A 25,409-nucleotide genomic window follows, 5' to 3' on the forward strand; every position below is an offset into this window, starting at 1 on the left:
AACACATCCATGTATATATTTGAGAAATATTTACAAGTATATGTATTTATTTATATTTTTATATAATTTATACATTTATACATTTATTTTTTGTACATAAATAACATATTTCTCTTAAATATATACATTAATTTCTGTGTATTTATATATATTTACACACATTACTCACACATATATTAGGCAAACTCAAACTTTTATTTTGAATGCGATTAATTGCGATTAATCGTTTGACAGCCCTAAATATGAATGTTTAAATGGTGGCTGTCATACAAAATTGTTTGCATGACGGATTTATTAAACATTAAATATTGAAAAACAGATTAAATAAAAATATAATAAATACGTAATATAGTCCATATATATATAGCAAAATTCTCCTCTAGAACACTCTGTGATTACATGAGACATCAGACATGATACATATCAGTATCCTTTTCAACATACCTTCTGATGATCATTCATTCATTTCGAATTATAAGTAGTAGTAAAGAAGAGGAAAGAGATGATTGGTTCATGTGCAGCTTGAACTGAGGCAGTTTCAGCGATCTGTCACACCTCATTAAAGAGCTCCAAAATAACATGTATTATTTAAATTTGTTATAAAATGATAATTGACAGAATTTGAAAGCTGAAACTTTGTTTCATATCAAAAGTAAAAAAGCAGAAAGCTTACTGTGATTTATGAAAACCAACTCAAATTAATTAATAGGATTTAAAGGTAGGGTAGGCACTTTCAAAGAGGTTAGCAATAGCAAGCTAGCTTTGAAAGCATAAGATCCCACCCCCTCTCCAAAGCCACGCCTCCTCCAAAACACATGAACGCACACAGCCAGAGCAGAGTCTGCAAAGTGTCATGAGAGACAGTGTTAAATTACCTCATGTCTCAAAACATGCAACATTACAATAATAACAAATGTAAACAACTTACAGAGATCTTACTTGTACCACCTGACTGCTGCAGATTCATTTCAGCGTTGATAGTTTTGCCATGGAAGTGCATTAATCCAAGTCTGAAGATGTGAACAGCTCCGGGTAAAATGTCACCATTTGCCATCTCTTAATTAAGGTTATGAAATGCTGTAAATGCAGCTTAAGCTCATTGTTTTTGTTCTGGAGGAACTAAATGAGAATCAATTAAGATCGATATTTTCAACCCAGCCCTAATAGGAATAATGTTACTTAAACTCTCAAAGCAGGTTTAGACTTATTACTAAGCAAATCTGGGAAAATTGTAGTGTATCTGTAGCATTTAATTCTTGTTTAAATTTGTTTGTGTTGGTAGAGCCACCGAAAGAGCCCGAGCCAGAGCGATGGGAGAGCAGAGACGTTTCCACATTGGAGCTCTCTGTTAGCACACACAATAAGAACCCTGTGAAGAGAGTGAGTACTGACATAGTACTCTTTATTGGAATATTTTGTATATCTAAATATAATATAGCCTTGAGATTTTGTTCTGATTGGTATTGTCTACTGTCTTCAGCGTGTGGACGATTCTATGCTGATATCTCTGGACCCAGACTCCCTCACAGTCAGTCAGTTCATCACTGAGGGGTGAGTGTCCTTCACAAGACTGCTTGTGAAAAGAGAAATGGAAAATAAAGCAAACTTTCTGTCTGCTGAACTTCCATTAGCTCTATAACTTTTATTTAAAAATCGTCATGAAACGGATGTTGCGATAGTGTTTTCTTTCCTATTGTGATGTATATCTGAGTGAAATGGCTTCTCGAACATTAAAAAATATAGGGTGGGGCTTGATTTTGTCCGTTGGGAATTAATTGGATGGATGTGGTTTGCTCATGCTGTGATTTCATGTGAGTGACAGGACACTGCAATATTCCTTAAAGGTGCCCTAGAACTTTTTTTAAAATGATGTAATATAAGTCTAAGGTGTCCCCTGAATGTGTCTGTGAAGTTTTAACTTAAAATACCCCATAGATTTTTTTTTTTATTCATTTTTTTAACTGCCTGTTTTGGGGCATCATTAGAAATGAGCCAATTCAGGGTGTGTGGCTCTTTAAATCTGGTGCTCCACGCCCAAAGAGGTCACGCTTGTCTTAAACAACATAAAAAAAGTTCACACAGCTAATATAACCCTCAAATGGATCTTTACAAAGTGTTCGTCATGCAGCATGTCTAATGTGTCATGTTTATTTTGATGTTTACATTGATTCTGAATGAGTTTGAGGCTGTGCTCCGTGGCTAATGCTACACTGTTGGAGAGATTTATAAAGAATTAAATTGTGTTTATGAATTATACAGCCTGCAAGTGTTTAAAAATGAAAATAGCGACGGCTCTTGTCTCCGTGAATACAGTAAGAAACGATGGTAACTTTAACCACATTTAACAGTATATTAGCAACATGTTAACGAAACATTTAGAAAGACAATTTACAAATATCACTAAAAATATCATGTAATCATGAATCATGTCAGTTATTATTGCTCCATCTGCCATTTTTCGCTATTGTCCTTGCTTGCTTACCTAGTCCGATGATCCAGCTGTGCACATCCAGACGTTCTGCCTTTGTGTAATGCCTTGAACATGAGCTGGCATATGCAAATATTGGGGTTGTACATATTAATGATCCCGACTGTTACGTAACAGTCGGTGTTATGTTGAGATTCGCCTGTTCTTCAGAGGTCTTTTAAACAAATGAGATTTATATAAGGAGGAGGAAACAATGGAGTTTGAGACTCACTGTATGTCATTTCCATGTACTGAACTCTTGTTATTTAAATATGCCGAGGTAAATTCAATTTTTGAATCTAGGGCACCTTTAAAAACATAAGAATTGTCTTTTTTGATTTCATGGTAAATTTTTAAATAAATAATAGTTTTTTAACATTTTTAAATGACTATTTTTCCAATAATTACATATTTAATTTGCAATCTGAACTTTTATAACATCTCTCAAACCCCTAAAGAATATATTTGTGGACATGAATGAATATTGATTTATGTCATGCAGGACTAAGAAAGCAGTGAACCCAATGGAGTCCATAGAAAATACTTTGCAGTTAGAAGCCAGTGCTGCTCGTCTCAATCTTCCAGAGGTCAGTTTGTTTGGAAGTTTTTTGGAACAGATTTCTCCTTTTGATCTATGCTGTGATACAGCCGTCCTCATCTTTTGCTTTTCTTCTCCTGTCCACAGGAGGGCGCTGGATTTTATGACATTGACAATGAGGAATATGAGGCAATGTCTGTGGAAGTGAGACTGTTGCCACGGAAACTGAGATTCTTTTGCAATGCAGAGCGCAGAGAGCAGCTTGCAGAGGCTCAGTGATGACAGTGGTTATGTAACAAATTGTGGAGAGGACTGATTTTTTTTTAGATGTTTTCCTAAAACTGGAAAACAAACCAGTGGAGTCAAATGAACTTTGAGTCATCATACTCTAACTGAACAATTTGTGTTCTGTGGACCTTAAATTAAAAACTTATCATTTACTCACCCTCATGTTGTTCCAGACCTGTAAGACGTTAGTTCATCTTCGAAACACAAATAAAGATGTTTTAAATTAAATATGAGAGCTTTTTCTCCCTCCATAGACAACTATGCAACTGACACATAAAGAGATCGTTCAACTAATCCATATGAATCGAGCGGTTTAGTCGAAATTTTCTGAAGAGACTCGATCACTTTATATGATGAACAGATTGAATTTAGGCTTTAATTCACATATAAACATTCATCAGTGCACACATGTATGGTAAAAAGAAGCTTAAGCATGTTCACTTGACATTTGAGAACCAATGAGGTTCAATTGAACTTCTATTTATGTTCGCTGATCAATATTTATTTATAAAAAATAAAGCTGTTCATCATAAAGCGATTGTGTCTCTTCAGAAAATTGGGACTAAACCACTCAATTCATATGGATTTGTTTTACAATCTCTTACTATCTCTACCAACTTTTTGAAGCACCAAAGTGGTATTTGCTTGGACTGTCAATGGAGGGATCGACATTTCTCAGATTTCATTTAAAATCTCTTCATTTGTGTTTTGAAAATGAACAAATGTCTTACAGGTTTGGAACAACATGAGTGTGAGTAAATGATGACAAGTTTTTCATTTTTGGTTGAACTAACCCTTTAAATGAAAAGGCAGTTTTATGTGTTAAAGTAAGTTTGTCTCATTAATGGTGTATTTTGATGGTTTTTAACAGCATGGATGAGGTTGTCATACTGTTATTAACTTATTATAGTCCCTACTGGTTTATTTTGAGAGAATGTTTTTGAGAGTGCAAACATGGCTCTAGATCTTGCTTAAGAAACAATACATGATACTGTAAATATCCAACCAGATGAGGACCAAGAAATAAAGACATTATCATTCTCTTATTTTTAAAGACTTTTCCATGCATTTTGGTTATCTGGCATTTTGTCTTATAGGTGCTAAAGAGGATCTTTTCGTCGACTGAGAAACCAAAGACTGTTAGTGAGTTTTTGAAATGAGCGCATGCGTAAGAACAACCCCCCTCCTTCACAGCTCATTTCGAAGGAACGCCTCCCAAAACTCGTGCACGAGTATTGGAACACGAGTGTTTACCACCGGCATTCGTTGTGTCGTGTTAGTGGATTCATTATGTCGGACTCACCACAGGTAACTCATAATCTGCAGTTGTTACTCCTGTCTCCTGACAAAAACATTGAATGTGGCGCCTGTGGAGTGTGGAAAGTTACTGGAGCGCGCAGCCGTGCTCGTCTCTCACGAGGAACGTCATGGCAGTGATTGACAAGCCAGAGGGCCAATCGTTTACACGATGATCACGTAAACGATTGGCTGATGTTTTTAAGGCCCTACCTCGTGCACAGATGATGTATATTAATATTATTCCTTTCAGTGCACCTAATAAAGTCTTTTATCAGTTAGTAAAGACAGTTTCAAGTAATATTGCAAAAATGTATAAAACAAAACATCCTCTGTAGCCCTTTAAAACTACCCCCAAATACTGTGCAGACAAAGCATGTGCTAGAAAAGAAAGCTGTTTATTTCAAAATGGCAGTGAATAAGAATCACTGGCTTTAAAACAACAGACACATGCTGTTTGTATTACTGTATAGGTAGTGTGTGGCATTACACTAGTGCTTTGTGATACCAGTAGAGTAAAACTCAACATTCATTTCGCTTGTTATTATGACAAAGACTTGTGTAACACATAGATAACGCACAAAAAATATCTCACATACACAATACCAGACAATTCAACCTGTACAATTATGTTACATGGCTGCTTACTTTACATTCTCCATTCATTTACAATCAGACACTAAATAACCGAACCACATCCTTCAAGAGGATTTAAAATACAGAAGTTCTCTCTTAATTTCTCTGATAGATAAATGTAAAAACAAAATTCACATTTAAGCAAATCTAGGTTATAAGCAAGAGTATTATTGATTAATTTAAATATTTTATTTAATGCAATTTAAGAACCATCAAACTGTTACAAACCTGAGTGCCTGCACTCATTCCTCAGAAATGTGTTATTTTGTTAGCAGGTTGAAATTTAGATGGATAGAGACTTTAAAATGTAAACTGAATAGGTCAAGTGAATACGTTTCTATTTAAATTTTCTTTTAAATTTCACCTATATTAATGCAGCTCTACAAATCATTTGAATAATTAAATGTCTATTTTGGGTTTGCACAGGATGAACATATAAACACACACAAATCCACAATCAGTCAGCCTTTTTAAGGCCAGTATGCTGCTGTTATTCTGAAATGATCGACCCCAATACATTTAAATAACAAACCCCAAATATATACAGTTTTTCACAAGTAATAATCATGAGCATTCACTAATGACAAAGACAGGAATAGAATCACAATCGTTTCTTCAGAGCAAGTTAAGCTGAATGTCACATTTCTGTGTCCATTTGCATGAGCCGGTGCATTAAATGTACAATTTACATTCAATGACAAGGGTGATAGTGATTAAAGGCCTGTCCAGCAACAAAAACACATAACTCCTTTTCATCAGTTTTTAGTACAATGATACCCGTTCAGTGGGTGTAATAACAGCAAATGGGAGGCATTGAAATGACAAATCACATTCATCGGCTAACATTTGGGGAGTGAAATAAGAATGACCGAGAACCTTCTACAGTGTCGTTCATTCCCATTCATATACATGAATAAGTTCTGTGCCAAACTACAGTAGCAAAACCGATGTGTCTCTTTGTTCATGCACAATAGATCACAAATAACACAACAAACACACTGACAGATGACAGTTTTTTCCCCAAAACGAAATGACTGTTCACATGTACATGATTAAGTTCAAAAAATGTGGCAGAGATTGTGAAAATCTTCACCATCACAGTAGTGTAGTATATGCAACAACCATAAAACTTAGAAATACGGATATGACATTCAAAGCAGACTTTACCAAACCGTTGTTACCAGCAAAAAACAGGAGGATCCAGGGAGTGAGAGTTGCTTTTCCGATTCTCTGGTGTCCGAGTGAAGCAGATTTATATCCACTGGGGACGTCACATCAGTTCCCCCAGACAGCACTGGCTAGAAGAACAAAGTCACAACTGAAGACCACAGATTGAAAAGCAGTAGAGAGAGGCACAGAGATCATGTTTTGGAAACAAGCTTAGGCAGAGTCGAGAAGAAATCCAAGATGGCTGGAAGGATACTAAGCGCACAAACAGACAAGCAGAAAGATGTCACTGGATTGACTGGCCGCAAAGTGCACAAAAAGCCTGCAGTTGGATTGCACCTTGTTGGTGTTGGCAGTATCAGTGTGGTCCAGAGGTGTCAGGAATGGCTCCTGAGATAGCCAAGCCAGAGAAAGAGAGAAAAGAAAGCAGGTAATCAGTAGGCAGTGTGTTGTAGCCCTAACAGAAAATGGGCTCCAGAGAGAGCGGCAGAGACAGAGACTCTTACGGGCAGCAGGGGTTGTCGATAACCAGCATGACGTCGATGCCGTAGATTTCCAGCAGGTCGACGAGAAAACCGCGGTCGCCCTGAGGATCCAGCCCCATGGCTCTCATGTGCTCAGCAGTCAGGGTAGGATCGGCGCTCCCCGCCAACTCAGACAGAGTCTGGAAGATTCTGTTGTTCTGTTCCATGAAGAACCTGGATCACAAACAGTGGCAAATTCCATTCAGATTAATTACAACAAAATAAATGTTACTTTTCCATTGTTTTTCACAAGAAAAAATTTTAGACACTCAAGAAATAGTTGTTGCTTCATGTTACTAACATAAAATAAGGCTTTTTTTTTTACATAATGCAAAGCATAATGCAATTTACATTTACAATGCAATTTATTTATATGAAATTTACATCAAATATACATTCAAAAACCTGGGGTCAATAAAGTTTTTTTTTTTATATTTAAACAACTTCATTTTAATCAGCAAGGATGTATTAAATGAATCAAAAGTAACAGTTAGCGATGCACTGATATGAAAATTTTGGTCGATACCGATATATTATATTTGAAAGCCAATAACTGATATATTGGCCGATAAATCTAAATCCAAATTTTTATATAATTTTTGAGAGCCTGATTACAAAAACTCATCATTAAAACTCATGTCCCAAGCACATAATTATAATGTTCTCATTATAATATTATGTAGCCTATATGACAGACTTGCACTATACATTGCACTGTATTTTTCTTTTTGAAGTGATTTCAATCATCTTTTAAGCAATTCAAAACCATAATGGCGGAAAGTGTGCATCTGAAGTGTCTCAGCTGAAGGAAATAATCCATTATTTATCAGCTTTAATATATCGGCCAAATTTCCTTATCGAGCCAATAACGATAAAATTAAAAATTAACATATATTGGCCGATACCAATATGGTGGCAGATATATTGTGCAACCCTAGTAACAGACATTTATAATGTTACAAAAAATTTCTATTCTAAATAAATTGCTGTTCTTTTGGACTTTCATGGTTTCCTGAAAAAAATTAAACAGCACAGCTGTTTTCAACATGTTTTTGAGAAGCAAATCAGCATATTAGAATGATTTCTGAAGGATGATGTGACACTGAAGACTTTAGTGATGCTGAAAATTCAGCTTTGTTCACAGGAATAAATAACTTTTTTAAAAATATATTCAAATAGAAAGTCATTTTGAATTGCAATAATATTACACAATATTGCAGTTTGTACTGAATGTTTAGTCAAATAAATGCAGCCTTGGTACACCTCAGAGACTTTTTTCAAAAAACATTAAAAAAAAAACTCTTACTAACCCCAAACTTTTGAACTGTAGTGTAAAAAAAGAGAAATGGATTTAATCAAACTATCCACAATTCAAAGTATGAAAATATAGTATTGCATTTTTGCAATATATGTGACCCTGGGCCACAAAACCGGTCATAAGGGTCAAATTTTTTAAATTGAGATTTATACATCATCTGAAAGCTGAATAAATAAGCTTTCAATTGATGTATGGTTGTTAGGATATGACAATATTTGGCCAAGATACAACTATTTGAAAAATCTGAGAGTCCAAAAAACATTTAAATATTGAGAAAATTGCCTTGAAAGTCCAAATGAAGTCCTTAGCAATGCATATCCACTCACAAAAAAATACATTTTTGATATATTTACTGTAGGAAATTTACAAAATATCTTCATGGAACATGATCTTTACTTAATATCCTAATGATTTTTGTCATAAAAGAAAAATCGATCATTTTGACCCATACAATGTATTGTTGGATATTGCTACAAATATACCTGTGCGACTTATGACTGGATTTGTGGTCCAGGCACATTTAAGCTTAAAGCTTAAATGATTTAAATTTAAAGTGTATTGAGTTGTTCTTCCATTTCCAAATGCTCTTTCTGTCTCACTAAAAACCACTGATGTGATAAACTGAGGTGAGTATTTCCATCACTTACAAAATGAAGAGGTCTTCCTCACTGGATGCGCAGTCCCCATCCACCTCTTGAGAGTACAGCAGCATCTGCCTGCAACAACAGCAACATAATCATTCATATGCCTGTGGAATTATGATTTCATGTGTTTTTTCTCCTCATATAAGCCTTTCAGATTTTAAAAGGCTGGTGTACCTCTGCTCACAGAGCTTGCGATACTTCTCTCTGTCTGCACTGTTGAGTCTGAGCAGAGGCTGGAGGCTCTCTCTGTGTGTCTTTACATTCTGATTGTCAATGTAGACATCATACAGCTCCTTCTTTTCCTCAAAGATCTTCTCTGTTGTACCTGAGAACCCAAATAAATGCAATCTAAAATGCAAATCACACTGATTTATTCCTACTAATACTAAGTTTCTGTACATTCTTCTTTCTCAAATTTATCAACTAATACTGATGTTGGAGGAAATGGTTCTTGTTTTTTGAGGACCAAACAATAACTACACTTATTATGACTTAAATGTCATTTACATCAACTATGGAATTATGAGTTTTGCCAACTTCAGTCCTTCTCTTGACTGGGACACTTACAGGCCACATAAGACGGCTCAGCCTCAAGAGCAGTGATGTCAGCAACATTGATGTAAAAGAAGGGGCGGAACTCCGGAACAGACATGCCCATCCCAGGAATGGACACATTAGCAAGGCAGCAGCAACAGTATACTAATGGATGCAAAAAACATTACATAGCAAAATAATCATGAGTTAAATGTGAAAACACATATTTTTATAATATAGTTACAGATTAAAAGAAATGCACAAATCATTAACTATGTTTCCATTAATAATTGTGCATTTTTTATGTGATATCCCAATATTTACATAGCTAATGACAATTCCAAGACATTGGCAAGTGCATGTAGATAATCTATAACACTGTATTCTCAAGATATTTTAATTTGTTATGTAAAATAAGCAGAAACGTTATGGCAGCCATGTGTCAATGTGCATGTAAGTGGGTTTCCTTTCTCACCTCGATAGCAGACGACCCCAACGGGGGGAGGAGAGAAAATAAGGATGCGTTTCCTGAGCAAAGCAAACTTCCACAGCACCATGATCTGCTCTCCAAAGAAGCGGATGAACTGGGACATGCAGCCAGCCGGGTGTGTAATCTAATCAGTGTACAGAGACGAGAAAATGCCATGATTTGTTGCTTCAGATTTTTTATTAAGTGACTCCACTTACGGACACACCACGTATATTAAACCGGCCCTTACAGATATAATTGACCAATATTCGGCCATACACCTTAGGGTAGTGCCATATTTATTTTTTGACAGGAATGAAAACAAGGCTGTGAGGGATAGAATCGCAGTGTGTTCAATGGATCGTATAGCTGTTTAACAACATACCGATTGTCCAGCTGACAAAATGTCTTTCCGAAAAAGAAAAAAACTCCATAAAACAGTTCTGGAAGTTATTAAAATTATGTGATCTAGGACCTTTATTCAGTGTGCACCATTGTAAAGACTGTAAGTCTATCCCTCACAGCCTTGTTTTCATCTACGTTTAATTAAATATGCCATGACTAAGGTCTATTCAGCCAATAATCATGGCCGTTTAGCAGACTAATAGAAGTGGTCATTCTATCTAGTATCGTTTTTAAAATCCTCTGAGAGGCTTATCATTGAACTTTGAATAACTGCAATATGCAAAGAGAAATTTCTTTTCATCTACTTTTTATATATAATTTGATGTAATTTTTGTGTACGTCATACATTTACCAGCAATTTTATGTAACCATAAAAACATAAACATGGATTTAGAAAGTACATATTCAAGGCCTTATTCAACAAACAGCATAACCAAATCTAGTTCTGAGCTCAAGTATGCATCAGCATACATTTCAACAAGATTATCTCCTCATATGGAATTCTTCTTTAACAATAGAGGATCTTGTGGTTTTTACACAGAGAAATTTGTCTCACAATAGTTCTTTTTTTCTTTTCACGAAACTGAGCTCTCCCATGCTTATTGCTGCCAGGAGGCGCAGAAGTAATGCACCCTGATTAATCAGTAACATGAAATTCCCTGAGTGGCCTGGCCTAGATTTCTTCAGAAACTAAAAAATAACTTAATTATCTAAAACTACCTTCATTAAAACATATTTAAAAGAGAGATCCTTCAAAAAGTTTTGATTAGTGACAGATAATACTGGGTTATATCTTCAAACCTTCATCTCTGGATGCATGCAGCGGTTGACTAGGGGTCCAAGAGCACTGGTTGGGCAGGCTGTGACCAGACCGTTCCCTCCTGGGGGCAACACTGCCTTTTTATCCTCATAGAAAGCTTCCAGTGGAGAGTACTGGCCTGGACACTGCAACTGGTGCCTGTAAGAATGCATTTGCAGAATTAAATGTAGGGTAGGCAATGTTTTTCATAAACACTTTTTGTTATACTGGTTGAAACTCTCTTCACATCCTGATAGCAATCAATAATTCATTCATTCATTAACCATTTCAGGTTTACCCAACTCTAGGTGATTCTATGGGCCATCTCATGCCATACGCAAAAGACCATGAATCCCCAACCCACCCCATCACATGGCTTGGGACTCACACATACAGACAATTTGTAGCATCTCCAATTCACATTTACTGCATGTTTTTGGATTGTGAAGGAAACCCACGTAGACACGGGTAACTCCACACAGAAAGGCCTCATGGCTTAGCTGGGACTCAAACCGTGGACCTCCTTGCTTAAGGCAACAGTGCCACCCTCAGCAATCAATTAAAAAATGTACATATCTTCTGTGTTCGTCCAATCATTGCATTCGGTCCTAATGTAATGATTGGACGATGTTATGTGCTTTGAGACATGAGGTAATTTAACGGCGTCTCTCATGACGCTTTGCAGTCTCTGCTCTGGCTGTGTGCGTTCATGTGTTTTGGAGGAGGCGTGGCTTTGGAGAGCACTCTGAATGGAGGGTGGGATTTTATATCAAAGCTAGCTTGCTATCTGAAATCACATACTCTACCTTTAAATGGTGTTGTTATGAAATGCATTGCACTTAACAGGGACTTGCTTTATTTAGTCAGAAATTAGACAGCAGACATTATAAAAAGGGTTGAGAAACATGGATTTATATTGCAGTTTTAGCATGCTGCATTTTAAATGATTGAAGAGATGAAAAGGGAATCATAAATTAAACAAATTCCATCTACCTATCTATCTCAAACTTAAAACTATTTCAAACCTTTTAACTTTCTGGCTAACTTTTTAATCCAAACTAATCTCTAAAAAAAAAAAAAAAAAAAACATTTTATCTGTCCCACTTTCTGTGGAATAAAGTCCTGGTATTACAGTAGATGCTTTCTGTCTAAACCAAATGAAACTTAAACTAATGGTTCCTGCAATAATGTGTTTAATTATCCACCATATTCCTACCGATAAAATGAACATCTGCACTGGACAAAATATTTGGCACTGCCTTTTATGCTCAACTTGAACAAGAAAATAATTATTCATCCTATAATGTGAAATAAAAGTCATAGAAAGCATTAAATTTAACTTTCTCATACATATCAACACATTGTTACAACACTAATTTTATGTTTGAAAAAAAAATTTAAGTAAACTGTTTGCGTTTCTTGAAAAATATTACTTAAAGGTGCCATCCAATGGAAAATTGAATTTATCTCGGCATAGTTGAATAACAAGAGTTCAGTACATGGAAATGACATACAGTGAGTCTCAAACTCCATTGTTTCCTCTTTCTTATATAAATCTCATTTGTTTAAAAGACCTCCGAAAAACAGGCGAATCTCAACATAACACTGACTGTTATGTAACAGTTGGGATCATTAATATGTATGCCCCCAATATTTGCATATGCCAGCTCATGTTCAAGGCATTACACAAGGGCAGCCAGTATTAACGTCTGGATGTGCACAGCTGAATCATCAGACTAGGTAAGCAAGCAAGAACAACAGCGAAAAATGGCAGATGGAGCAATAATAACTGACATGATCCATGATATCATGATATTTTTAGTGATATTTGTAAATTGTCTTTCTAAATGTTTCGTTAGCATGTTGCTAATGTACTGTTAAATGTGGTTAAAGTTACCATCGTTTCTTACTGTATTCACAGACACAAGAGCTGTCGCTATTTTCATTTTTAAACACTTGCAGTCTGTATAATTCATAAACACAACTCTCCAACAGTGTGTAATGTTAGCTTTAGTCACGGAGCACACTACCAAACTCATTCAGAATCAAATGTAAACATCCAAATAAATACCATACTTACGCGATTAGACATGCTGCATGACGAATACTTTGTAAAGATCCATTTTGAGGATTATATTAGCTGTGTGAACTTTGTTTATGCTGTTTAAGGCAAACACGAGCTCCGGGGGCGGTGAGGATTTAAAGACGCCGCAGCCTGAATCGGTGCATAGTTGATGCCCCAAAATAGGCAGTTAAATTAATTAATTTAAAAAAATCTATGGGTTATTTTGAGCTGAAAATTCACAGACACATTCAGGGGACACCTTAGACTTATATTTCATCTTGTAAAAAAACACTCGATGGCACCTTTAAATTTCAAGTAAAAAATTATTTTTTTTAGAATTAGAAGATTCTATCTGCAGCTGTTCCAAAAATCACTATTTAAAATTTTAGAGGATTTTGATATTGTACAATTAGAATAAATTTAGGGTCTCTGTCATTTTCATGTTTGAAAGAAACTTGTTCCTCATATAATTTTTGCTATATGGAATGAAAAATCTTTGAAGCTCAATATCTCAAAACTGCTCAGAATGCAGATAGAACCTTATAATTCCAAAGTGGCGACTGACTTCATATGCAACTCAAGAGTTTATGTTTAATGCATAACAACACCTTAAAATAGTAATGATGCGTGCAAAAAAGTGAGAGAAGGGGACATAACAATGTAAAACATGACGCAAGAAAACACTCACCGGACTTGGTTCTCCAGGAAGTGCATGTAACGGTATAGCAGTGTGTAAGAAGGAGACAAAATCCCTACAGATTTCATCCGAGCTCCTCGTTCTAGCTCACTTTCCACAGGCATGTTGGCAAAGCACGCTAGTCCAAAGTAACAGCCTTTACGGAAATATCTACAAAAAGAGACAAGCACATTTAATCTGGATTAATCTACATACATGTGTACAAAATTAACCTATTTGAATGCAAGAATGAAAATATGAAAATATACTAATCAAACAGTTTGCATCGTGATTACAAATTATCTTGATGAATGTGACAAACACATTACAAAACAAAACAATTAGTCAAACCTTATGTAACAGGATGGGATGGAGAACAACAACACACAATTCACTTTTTAATGGCCAATATTTAGATTCAAATCATTTATTCCATTTCTAGTTTGCTGGTTAAAATGTAACATGAATAACAGATAGAAACCATAAAGGATTTTATAATGTGAGGTCCAGGGGAAATGTAACACTATATATGAAATAGAAATCACATGACTAAATTTCATCTGAATTTCATTTGAAAAAACAAAAAAATATCATTAATAATACTCCTTTATATTTATTATATATATATATATATATATTCCATTTTATTATATAATTGTTGAGTTAATAATGTGATGTGGTGTTAATGATTATTTAATCACTGATCTTGATTGGATATTGATGATTCTGTGTGATTCATGATGTTTTAAATACAATGGAGTTTGAATACAATGTTTATGCCTGATGAAGATCTTACGATCGAAACGTTGCTAATAAAGTGTCTTTCTTATTGTTTTGCAAGTTGATAGTGTGCGGGATTCATTTTTTTATTTTTTTGTTTTTTCATATTATGACTTTATTAGTCTTCTTTCCTACGCACCTATCTATCACCTACAGGTGTGCGACGCTAATCATTCATCTGAATTTCATTTAAAAGATTTATTTAAAAAAAATAAGCCATGCTTACTTAAACTTTATTTAAACTGTGCAGAAAATGTGTGTTTTACTAATTTCTACATCAAATGTTTATTATAGGAAGGTAGGTTTGCAGCAGTGCGTTATGTAGAAACAGGTCAAAAATGTTACAATTGCAATGGGATTTAAGAAAGAGATTCCTACATGAAGTCACTTGAGATCCGATGAGAGCCGCTGGCCATTGACTTGAACTCTACTCCCTCCAGATTCACATCTTGAGGTAGGCACCATTCTATCATATTCCCTGTGAAAGACACAATGAGGGCCTCTGTAAACAAGTGTGAAGCTGTTGGACCAGGTTTTAGTCAAATAGTTTTTGCAGAAGAACACAAAAACTCTCCAAATGCCTTTCTCTGCAAAACTAGAAGCAAAAGAGGAAGTTGGCTAAGAACAGTACAGTAGTCAGCCGGATGACTTATACAACTCTCACTTCATATTCTGTTCATTTCCTTACATATGATATTACAAAACATCCGCCCATATGGGGTAAATGGCCTCTGTCACACACATGAACTATAAATATGTTGAACTATAAATATGATGAACTATAAGTTTTCAGTTTCATAATTAAAAGCCATTTTGATATGTTTTGTTAGCTTGCAGTCCAACATAAGTGGTGTAACTGTTCGGAGACTGCAATAAAGAAACAAAGTCTCATAAAAAAGTATATAATGTTTGAATGTAGACATAAGTAGTTCAGCATAACCTTTCATTAACAGCACTGACCTTAACCTCAGTGTAAGTCTTTGGGATGTGCTGGAGGAGACTTTAAAGAGTGCTCACCTCTTGCATTGTCAATACAAGATCTTGACCAAAAAATATGTTGCACCCCTCAATGGAAATAAATGTTGTGATGTTATTTCCATCAAGAGGTGCATCAATTTTTGGTCAAGATCTTGTATTGACAATGCAAGAGGTGAGCACTCTGTAAAGTCTCCTCCAGCACATCCCAAAGACTTTCAATGAAATTAAGTTGTGGACTCAGAGGTGCCAATTCATGTGTGAAAATTATTCTTCATGCTCTCTGAAACATTCTTTCACGATTTTAACCCTGATGAATCTGCAATATTGTCATTCTGGAATATGGCCATGATGTGTCTTCCTACATGGTTGTTTAAGAAATGAAAAGCTACACACTCCATCTTTAAGGGTTAAAAGAACCATTGCCAAACATATAACATGCTAGAAACATAATAATCACTGTAATAATGATCCATCCATTGATTCTTAAGTATTAAAATCCAATCAGTGACTTTTTTTGGGGCCAGGCAATGTACATTATTAAAATCAAAAGTTGTATTTGTTAGTCAATGAAATGTGAACTAACATGAACAAACAATACATGACTTTTTATTACCTAACATTAACAAATATTAATAAATACTGTACCAAATGTATTGCTTATTGTTAGTTAATACATAAACAAATGAGACCATATTGTAAAAGTATTGCTGATATTCTTTGGTCAACAGGTGTGGGAACCCTGTACTAAGCAAAGGATAAATGAAAGGCTGAAATGAAAGCTTAATTTAAACAAAATATTGGTCATAAATGATTTCTCAAAGTATTGATGTAATTCAAGATGTGTTTTTGTGTGCATTCAGTGTTTAGATTAATCTTTTACAACTTAAATGAATCTTTAAACCTGTTCTCAGATGCTATGATATTTAAAGAACAAACAGCAGAGAGAAAAATATACAAACTTTCTTTAAACTAGATATTTCTTCTCCTCTTCATCATCATCTCGGACGTTCTTGTTTGTGACTGCCACATTTTTTATCTCACTCAGTCATTTTACAGTATTTGATGATTAACCTCACCCGATCTGGTGTCGAAAGTCACAACGAACACAGCAACAATCTGATCTTTTTCTTCCCATCCAGACCCCGTGATCCTCCGATCCCTGACTGACAGTCCATGAAAGGCGCAGTCTCCCTCCTCATCAGTGGCAGAAGCATCTCCTCCCGGGCCGCTGTACTGCTCATAGGGAGAATGTGCACTTTCACCTGGAACAGCTGTTACACTATTCGGTCTCGCTGGGCTTCTGTTTAAGGAGAAATCGGCTCCTACACTGCCCTCGGCCGGGTAACTCGATAGACCGGATTGTATTGAATCCCCAGTCTCCGGTGATGGAACCGATGGGGCAAGTTCGGCCGGGGGAACCTCCTCCCAGTCCAGCAGCGGAGCGCGATCCGATTGCTCAACCATAGCGTTTTTCGATATTGGCTATCGAAGAAATAAACAAAGTCGCCGCACTCGGTACAGAGCGGTCAGTCGGAGCGACCAACGCCACGCGTGAAACGGAACATAGCGCGTGGAATTCAAACAATCCCTAAATGTAGTAATACAGACAGGGTAACAGACGCTACCCAGGCGTACACTGTTTTGATGATGTCACACACTTCCGCTCACGTGGTGCTAAAGGTTTATTGTTATCAACCTCCTCCCACCCGAAAAATAAATACACAGTATGATGTCTGTGTGCGCAGTCCCCTAAAATAAATATGCTGACGAGTTTGACGTCCATAATAAGCTTTCCTTAACAGTCAGAACTATTTTAAAAATGTTTTCTATAAAGAAATAATTTATATGATGATTAGTTGTGGTGGTTTCGAATGAATCTTTTCTAAAGCGCGTGACACCTTTACTGCCTTCAAAGACTACAGTAGTTCACAAGGAGAGAAAATTGAGTAAATTATTATGAATTTGTGAAGATGACTGGTGACTATAAAGGGGTGTAAGGGCGGTATTGAAATTCATAATTTTTAATTTAGGCTTATTATATTTTATGAAATATGCTTAGCCCAGTCACCTGAGGAAAACAGTCATGATGCTTAAACCAAACACTTTACGCATGCGAAGGCATGAACATTTAAATAGAGGAAATACTTGTGATGATCGGTTCTGTTACACACACAAAAGTCACGCCTTCAGATCAAAAACGCTTGATACTAGTTAGCGGAGTTAATTAAAAATGGCGGAGCCACTCGCCCATAGTTAAAGGACCTCATTAACTTTGACGCGCCAAGATCAAGCGAGGTGGTGGTTGAGCTCGTCTCAGGGTAAGTTGGAAATGCATTTATGTTGTTCAAAATAACATAATAATACCATTGAATCGATATTTATTTTGAGAGAATCTGTGAATATTTAGCTCCACTAACAATAAACGTATGAGATCGTTTGAGGCCTAGTTAAGGATACATGCCTCTCATATATCTCTCATATAACATAAAATTTGCTGGTAATATTTTATTTTCAAATACGTAATGTGTAAACATAAAGCTTCAGCATGTCTCAATTGCTATAATTAATTTTAATAAACCCATATACACCATATGACCCTGGACCACAAAACCGGTCATAAGGGTCAGTTTTGTGAAATTGAGCTTTCAATTTCAGTTGATGTATGGTTTGTTAAGACAGGACAATATTTGGCTGAGATATAACTATTTGAAAATCTGGAATCTAAGGGCACAAAAAAATGAAAATATTGAGAAAATCGCCTTTAAAGTTGTCCAAATTAAGTCCTTAGCAATGCATATCCACCCACACACACACACACACACACACACACACACAAAATAAATAAATATATATATATATATATATATATATATATATATATATATATATATATATATATATATATATATATATATAAAATTATATTAAAATATATTATATTTTAATAGTGTGTATATATATATATATATATATATTAATAATAATAATAATAATAATAATAATAATAATATAATATAATATAATATAATAATATTATTATTATTATTATTATTATTATTATTATTATTATTATTATATATATATATATTATTTAATATATATATTATTTGCTAGAGATGCACCGAGATATATTGGCCAATAATCGGTATCGGCAGATAAAAGCATCACACTATCGGCTGATGGTTTAAAAACGACCAATAGTCAGGGCCGATATATCCTGTCAATCAAAAGAGGGCAGGAAAATGCACTGAATTTGTGCTTTGTGTAAAGAAAATGCTAAGAAACTAGTTTGATGTTCCATATTAGTAATCATGTGAATTAATAACATTCAGAAGGTTAAGAAATAATAATCTTCAGAACTTAATGTATGTTAATATACATTTTTAGTAATGTGTTTGTTTATAACTGATACCAGTTACTATGAAACAAGTTGATGAAATGGGGAGTTTTTATTTGCATTTCTTTCAAAATATAATCATTAATTAAAAAATGATTATTAATTATAATGAAATTATCATTAATTTAAAAGATATGAGGCAGAACCCCCAGACTATCGGTATCGACATATCACTCTGAATAATTGGCTATCAGCATCGGTGGATAAACTTACTATCGGTGCATCTCTAATACTTGCTGTATGAAATTATCACTCATATCTTCATGGAACATGATCTTTACTTAATATCCTAATGATTTTTGTCATAAAAGAAAAATCGATAATTTTGACCCATACAATGTGGTGTTGGATATTGCTACAAAAATACTCGTGCGAATTATGACTGGTTTTGTCCAGGGTCACTTATGTTTTTTTTTTTGTTTTTTTTTTGTTTTTTTTTGGCCATCCATCACCTCATTTTGTAGTTGTTGGTATTGCATTGACCAACCCATATTTGTTGATTGCTAATTTACAGTATTGTGGTTGCCATTCTAAACCCCTTTTTTCTTATATTTTTCTTCTGATTGCAGTGGTCTGAAATGGCCTCTGTGAATGCAGTGCAGCAGCATCTGAACTTCTCCAGCAGTGGAGAGGAGGACAGCAGTGACAATAGCTTTGAATGGGCACACAGAAGTGTTCCTCTCAGAAGCCCCTGTCGAACACCCCGTGTACAGCGCCACCGCACCAAGAGTATCACGGTTTCCCCTTCCATCCCTACTTCTCCCATACCATATGCTGCCTGGAAAAAACTCCGGCTTTGTGACTCGCCCAGTACACCAAAGGTAATCGTCCAGCACTCTAGTTTCCTGTGAACTTTGATGCAATAATAGTCTACTCTGTGCTTTTGTATTACATTATACATCTGTCCCTAAAGATTTTATATCATCCAACTTCCTCCACTTACAGAGTTTGCTATCTAAATCGACCCTCCCTTGCTCTAGCAGCAAGCCATGTCGGAGTCAAAGGTTCCTTCGTCCGCCTCCTGCTTTTGACCATGTGCCCTCCGTGAACATTAACCCTTTCACACCAGACACAGTGCGCAGGAACAGTGAACGCCACCACAAGAGGAAGAGCCAAAGGAGTGATGATTATGAGGATGATGCACAAAGGTAACACAGCTCTTGCATAGATGCATATATAAGCAATACCCACTTGATTTGAAGCATCTTTATTTCACCAGATCTACAGACACTCAGAACTCCTCAGAGGATGAAAATTTCTTCCTCCCCTCAAAGGTACAGTTTCAAACACATTAGTTCATCCTTGTCTTTTGTGTAGTAGGTTTAATGGACTTCATAATCTCGCTGGAAGCTTTTGCAAATCTGTGTTCTCTCACATGGTCTCCCATCTGTTGGCCTTTAGAGGCCAGCAGTGTCATCCCGCATGCTGTCACGTTACGAGAGTGAGTTTCTAGAGCTGAGCTGCATCGGCGTGGGCGAGTTTGGTTCCGTGTATCGGTGTGTGAAGAGGCTGGATGGTTGCATGTACGCCATCAAGCGCTCACGCAGGCCTATTGCAGGCTCCGCCAATGAGTGAGTCAGCACTGCCACAGTGCTTAATATTCTTCGTTTCCCAAATGGAACCTTCTCATTTTTCTGGTATTCTCAGAAACAGAAGTCGTCATAGTCTGTGAAGAGGGTCCATTTTAAAAACGATAAAACCTCCTATTTGTATCAGTGAACAATTCTGTCCCCTGGTTTCACAGACAAAGCTTAAGCCTAGTCCCAGACTAAAATGCATATTTGAGCAGTTTTAGGCCCTGTCCACATGAGCACGGGTATTTTCAAAACTGCAGCTTTTTCTATGAGGTTCGTCCACATGCAAACACAGTATCTAGTCACTGTAACACAACTGTGTTGTGAATATGGTGAAACCAGAGATTTTTGGCTTGTGACATTGGAACCGGAGCTGGTAATCTTCTTTCCAGGCTTCTGATAGGCCAACATGGCTTTACAATTGGGGCTAAATTGCCTCATATTTTGCATTTTCATGTGGATTTATTTATTTATTTATTTATTTTTTTTAAACGGAGGAAAATCTGTTTATAAAAATACCCCTGTACGTGTGGACTAGGCCTTAGTTGAAAGCAACTTGCACTGACATATCTTAAAATGTCAGTGCCATTGTTTTGACTACAGATTCATACCTGTAGGTTTTTCTTTTTTACTAAGGCATATTTATAAAAGTTACTTAAATTACCTAATTGAACTAAGGCCTAATCCTAGTTAGGCCTAATCCTGGTTTAACCGAAGACATAATCGTGGCTTAATCTAAGCCTTGTCTGTGAAACCAGGCCTGTTTGTTTGGGGTTGGTTTAGTTGGGTTTGGTTCGTTTTGGTTGGTTTGTGATTCCTTGATGAATCTTAGACTTTATTAATGTAAAACAAGTTCCTTTTTTTCAGGCAGTTGGCCTTAAAGGAAGTATATGCCCATGCAGTGTTGGGTCATCACCCTCATGTTGTCCGATACTACTCTGCCTGGGCTGAAGATGACCACATGATTATTCAAAATGAGTACTGTGATGGTATGATGGAAAATCAAAATGCAAACACCATCCCATCCCTTTTTTTTTTTTTTTTTTTTTTTTTTCCTGAGAATTAACTCGCTGGTCTTTTTGGTCTTGTAGGTGGTAGTCTCCATGATGCTATAACTGAAAAGGGAGAGCAAGGGGAGTACTTTAGAGTTCCTGAGCTAAGGGATCTGCTCCTACAGGTCTCCATGGGGCTCAAGTACATCCACAGCTCAGGCCTAGTGCACCTCGACATTAAACCCAGTGAGCTTTGTGTTTCTTTTGCTGTTTTTCACAAGCCTCTACCACTTAATGAGAAGTTGGATTTTTTGACTGGAACATGCTTAAATTTCCATCCTTTTCAGGTAATATTTTCATCTGCCATCGACCCAGTTCAAGTGCTGGTGGAGAGGGAGAGAGTGAAGAAGAGGATGAAGGCCCCTCCTCTGGGGTTGTATATAAAATTGGTATCTTCTTACCGGTCCATGTCCACCCTTTTAAATGCATAAATGTTTTGCTGATCATTATTACATATTCAGGTGATCCGGAAGGTTTATATAACACAAATAGATCTCTAAACTGCCCCAGTGGGGGAAAAAAAACTATATTACTGATGCACCAAAATGTTTTTCTTTTTGCAAAAACCTAAATTAAATCTTTAATTTAGCTGAAGACTTAAATTTGGGTACAGTGTTGGGTAGATTACTTACAAATTGTAGTCCATTACTGATTCCAAATTACATGACAAATTTAACTAACATTTTTAGGTAATATAATACTTTAATAATACTATAGATTACTTTTGACCCAACTCGTTTATCACACTAAATTGAATTAATATAATATAATATAATATAATATATATATAAAAATATATAGAATTTGAAAGAAAATATTCCATTCTTTATCAACATGATGCGCATTAAACTTGTCAGGGTTTCTCAGACTGAGGTTCACGAAGGAACTGCAGGGTATTTGTTTTTAAAACATTAAATCTAATTACAAGCGTTTAATTTTTGGAGTCTGATTTCATAATCCATATTACATGTAATATGTAATCCATATTACATATTACTGCTCAAGTGATAAACTTTACTATGACTAGTTTAATTTTTCGGCCTCAAGCTGCCTCATGATTATTTCAGCCTAACAAATTTTGTATATTGCTGTTCTATCATAATTTTTGATCATGGTTTTACAATGTCAGCTGTATGGAGTCAATGTTTTGACATTTTATCTATCGTTAATGGCAGACAACATGGCTCCCTTGTTCTTTAGGTGATTTGGGTCATGTAACATCCATCTCCAGCCCGCAGGTAGAGGAAGGGGATAGTCGTTTCCTGGCTTATGAGGTCCTGCGAGAGGTACAATATCTGTTTGAGCTTTCTTAGGGTGTTCAGTTTGCTGCAGAGGTTAAATGATCGTGTTCTTATGCAGAAAACTGCACTGATCTTATATACAGTCAGTGACTATGAATGTCAAAACAAGATAATTGTGGATGTAACCAACTGTTGCTGATTCTTGCTGGCTGCATTTTTTTGCTTTTTTGTTCACAGGACTACACTCATCTTCCTAAAGCAGATATTTTTGCACTGGGCCTGACCGTGTTATTAGCTGCTGGAGCTCCACCACTTCCTCAGAATGGAGACAGCTGGCATAGCCTCAGACAGGGTGAGCTACCCAGCCTGCCCCAGGAGTTACCAGCACCCTTTAGAGACCTTTTGAAGGTACTGTTTGAGTGAGCACATCTGAGTGGTTTATTGTATTCCCTGTAATGGTTTGTTACTAGAGTTAGTCAAATTCCAAATAATCAGTTTACTTCATATTTGGTTTTACACCTCTGAGAATGAATGTATGAATCCACTGTAAACAAAAAAAACAAAAAAAAACACCAACACATTGAGAATTCCCCTTCAAAACCACCAGCACACATCATGAGAGTTCTTAAGAATGGCAGAGGACTGAATGGAAAATAAACATATCAGCATTTTAAACTTCATGATATAGATGGAGAGACCTTAAATAGTTAAACCAATAACATTCAGTGGCATCTAATTCCATTTAAATGACAGTGGTGTGTATATTTCTTAATATTGTATTGGTCTTGAGTGGTTTATAAAAAGCACTTCCTTTCATTCCACCACCAGAGGGCATAAAACCAACAGCTGATAAATGCTTCCAGTTCAGTCCACTCTGCTATTCTGAAGAATTTTCACAATTAACGTGCTGGTGGCTTTGACGTCTTGTTTACCATGGATGCATACGTTCTGAAGTCCAGATTGAAAACCTAATATGGACCGTGCATTTGGTAGACTATGTTAGATCCTGACCCTACTACAAGGCCATCTGCATCCGTGTTGTGTCGGCATGATGTACTGCGCAAGGAGAGAGCCGACAAACTGGCTGCACAGCTTCGCAAGGAGCTAAATGTGGAGAAGTTCAGAACGGCTATGCTGGAAAGGTGAGTTATCTGGCATTGCACTATTCTCCATGTACTCTATTTCATAAGGTAGCACTACTTGTATTGTTTACTTCCTCGGAATCGCATTAATTGCAACGCCTTCTGTTTACTTAGAGAACTCAAAGAAGCAAGACTTGCTGCTACCTCACCACAACAGTCATCTCAACCGGGGTCTCTTTCGAAAGCTGGGAGGAAGCTTGTGGGTAGAAGCGCAGCCCGCTCCATGAGCTTTGGTTTCCCTGGATACTAGCACTGACTCTGAATTTGTCATGTACTGCATGTCAACATGCCTACAGACTGTAGTTCTAGAATACAATAGTCACACTTTTACATGACTCAGCATGTCACTGGTTAAATGGGAACTTCAGATCTGCTTCAGTGACTCGTGTCAAAATGAACACTGCCACCGCTGTTTTATTTGATACGTGAGTCGGCGCAGATTTAGGGTCTACTGTTGAATGCCAAGTTTATCTTGTCAAATAACCAGTGCATTTTAATTGTAAATAAAGTTTTAAATGTTTTTTCTGAGTGATGCTGTTTGATGTACCTTCAACTATTATCTGCTTTGGAGCAACATCACACTTCACAAGAAAAGATGGCAAACCTGGTCCACCAGATATGCATGTTAGTATTGACCGGGATGATCCTCCTAGAAGAGTAGGTGTAATTGTACAGTGGTTCTCAAACAGGTGGCCTCAGTATGTCTAAATTTGTTAATTAACATAAAAGATGTACAGCTTAATTCTGACCACATGTGCACATTTTTTTTTTTTTTTTTTTTTTTAATTACAAAGGGGATGAAGGGGACCAGATAAAAATATCATTTTAGGTTGATTTTGAATATTGTCTCTTGTTAGTCCATGGTGCACGTGGTGTAAGTTTAGTTTCTCAGCCAAATCTTCCTCAGAATTCCTTATCTGGCAAGTGCAGTCTAACAGAAGGGGAAATTTGTTTTTAAAAGCCCCCTTTGGAAACTCTTTCCAAAAGTGCAGATCAGAAAGTACATCATAAACTCAGACTTTCAAGTCTTTTACCTTTGCCTTCTTGGTGATTGCTATGTTCAAAAAACGCCATCTTATTTTAATGCCTTAAAAAAACAGCGAGAATAATGTCTATCATGTTTTCAGACTTTTCACTACCACTAGGGGAACATAAAGAGAGCACAACTTATACAAGATTACGAAAATGGTGGTTTACAAGCCTTTAACTTCTATTGTATAAATGGAATGTTGAAGGTCAAATGGCTTAATTTTATAACAAATTAAACTAGTTTCTTGTTTTGTATTCCCAGAGGTATATTTAGAAAACTGGGTGGAATTGATTTCCTACTGAGATGTGATTTCACTGTTTCCAAACTACCAGTCAAACTATTGACATTTCACCAGCAGATTTTATTATATTGGAAGTTACTATATAACC

General features: G+C 36.1%; 3 protein-coding genes across 6 annotated transcripts in view; 2 read left to right on the forward strand and 1 right to left on the reverse strand.

Annotated features, from left to right (window-relative positions):
- agk (acylglycerol kinase) overlaps positions 1-4,850 on the forward strand; it is a 9,841-nt gene extending 4,991 nt beyond the window's left edge. The window contains exons 12-15 of the mRNA XM_067390348.1: positions 1,283-1,380; positions 1,481-1,551; positions 2,970-3,054; positions 3,153-4,850. Of these exons, the coding sequence (XP_067246449.1) occupies positions 1,283-1,380; positions 1,481-1,551; positions 2,970-3,054; positions 3,153-3,284 (386 nt within the window). The 3' untranslated portion in view covers positions 3,285-4,850. The remainder of the gene's footprint in view (positions 1-1,282; positions 1,381-1,480; positions 1,552-2,969; positions 3,055-3,152) is intronic.
- Positions 4,851-4,986: 136 nt separating this feature from the next.
- Positions 4,987-17,260, reverse strand: dennd11 (DENN domain containing 11). Of its 4 annotated transcripts, none has more exons than XM_067390344.1 (10): positions 16,661-17,260; positions 14,985-15,084; positions 13,839-13,997; positions 11,088-11,244; positions 9,888-10,026; positions 9,446-9,577; positions 9,053-9,203; positions 8,882-8,950; positions 6,899-7,090; positions 4,987-6,519 (listed from the first exon to the last, which is right to left on the reverse strand). In XM_067390344.1, the coding sequence occupies exons 1-10, from the start codon at positions 17,046-17,048 to the stop codon at positions 6,501-6,503; spliced, it is 1,506 nt and encodes a 501-aa protein (XP_067246445.1). In that variant the 5' UTR covers positions 17,049-17,260; the 3' UTR covers positions 4,987-6,500. The 4 variants fall into 4 exon arrangements, with proteins under 4 accessions (XP_067246445.1, XP_067246444.1, XP_067246446.1 ...); XM_067390343.1 differs by having other exon boundaries at positions 4,987-6,523; XM_067390345.1 differs by having other exon boundaries at positions 4,987-6,782.
- Positions 17,261-17,821: 561 nt separating this feature from the next.
- On the forward strand, positions 17,822-24,470 carry wee2 (WEE2 oocyte meiosis inhibiting kinase). Its single transcript, XM_067389309.1, has 12 exons — positions 17,822-17,902; positions 19,551-19,802; positions 19,927-20,129; positions 20,201-20,255; positions 20,383-20,552; positions 21,423-21,544; positions 21,647-21,793; positions 21,895-21,996; positions 22,808-22,893; positions 23,086-23,256; positions 23,842-23,990; positions 24,105-24,470. The coding sequence occupies exons 2-12, from the start codon at positions 19,560-19,562 to the stop codon at positions 24,238-24,240; spliced, it is 1,584 nt and encodes a 527-aa protein (XP_067245410.1). The 5' UTR covers positions 17,822-17,902; positions 19,551-19,559; the 3' UTR covers positions 24,241-24,470.
- Positions 24,471-25,409: the final 939 nt, after the last annotated feature.

The sequence above is a fragment of the Chanodichthys erythropterus genome, chromosome 7 (assembly GCF_024489055.1).
Source record: "Chanodichthys erythropterus isolate Z2021 chromosome 7, ASM2448905v1, whole genome shotgun sequence".
NCBI lineage: Eukaryota > Metazoa > Chordata > Actinopteri > Cypriniformes > Xenocyprididae > Chanodichthys > Chanodichthys erythropterus.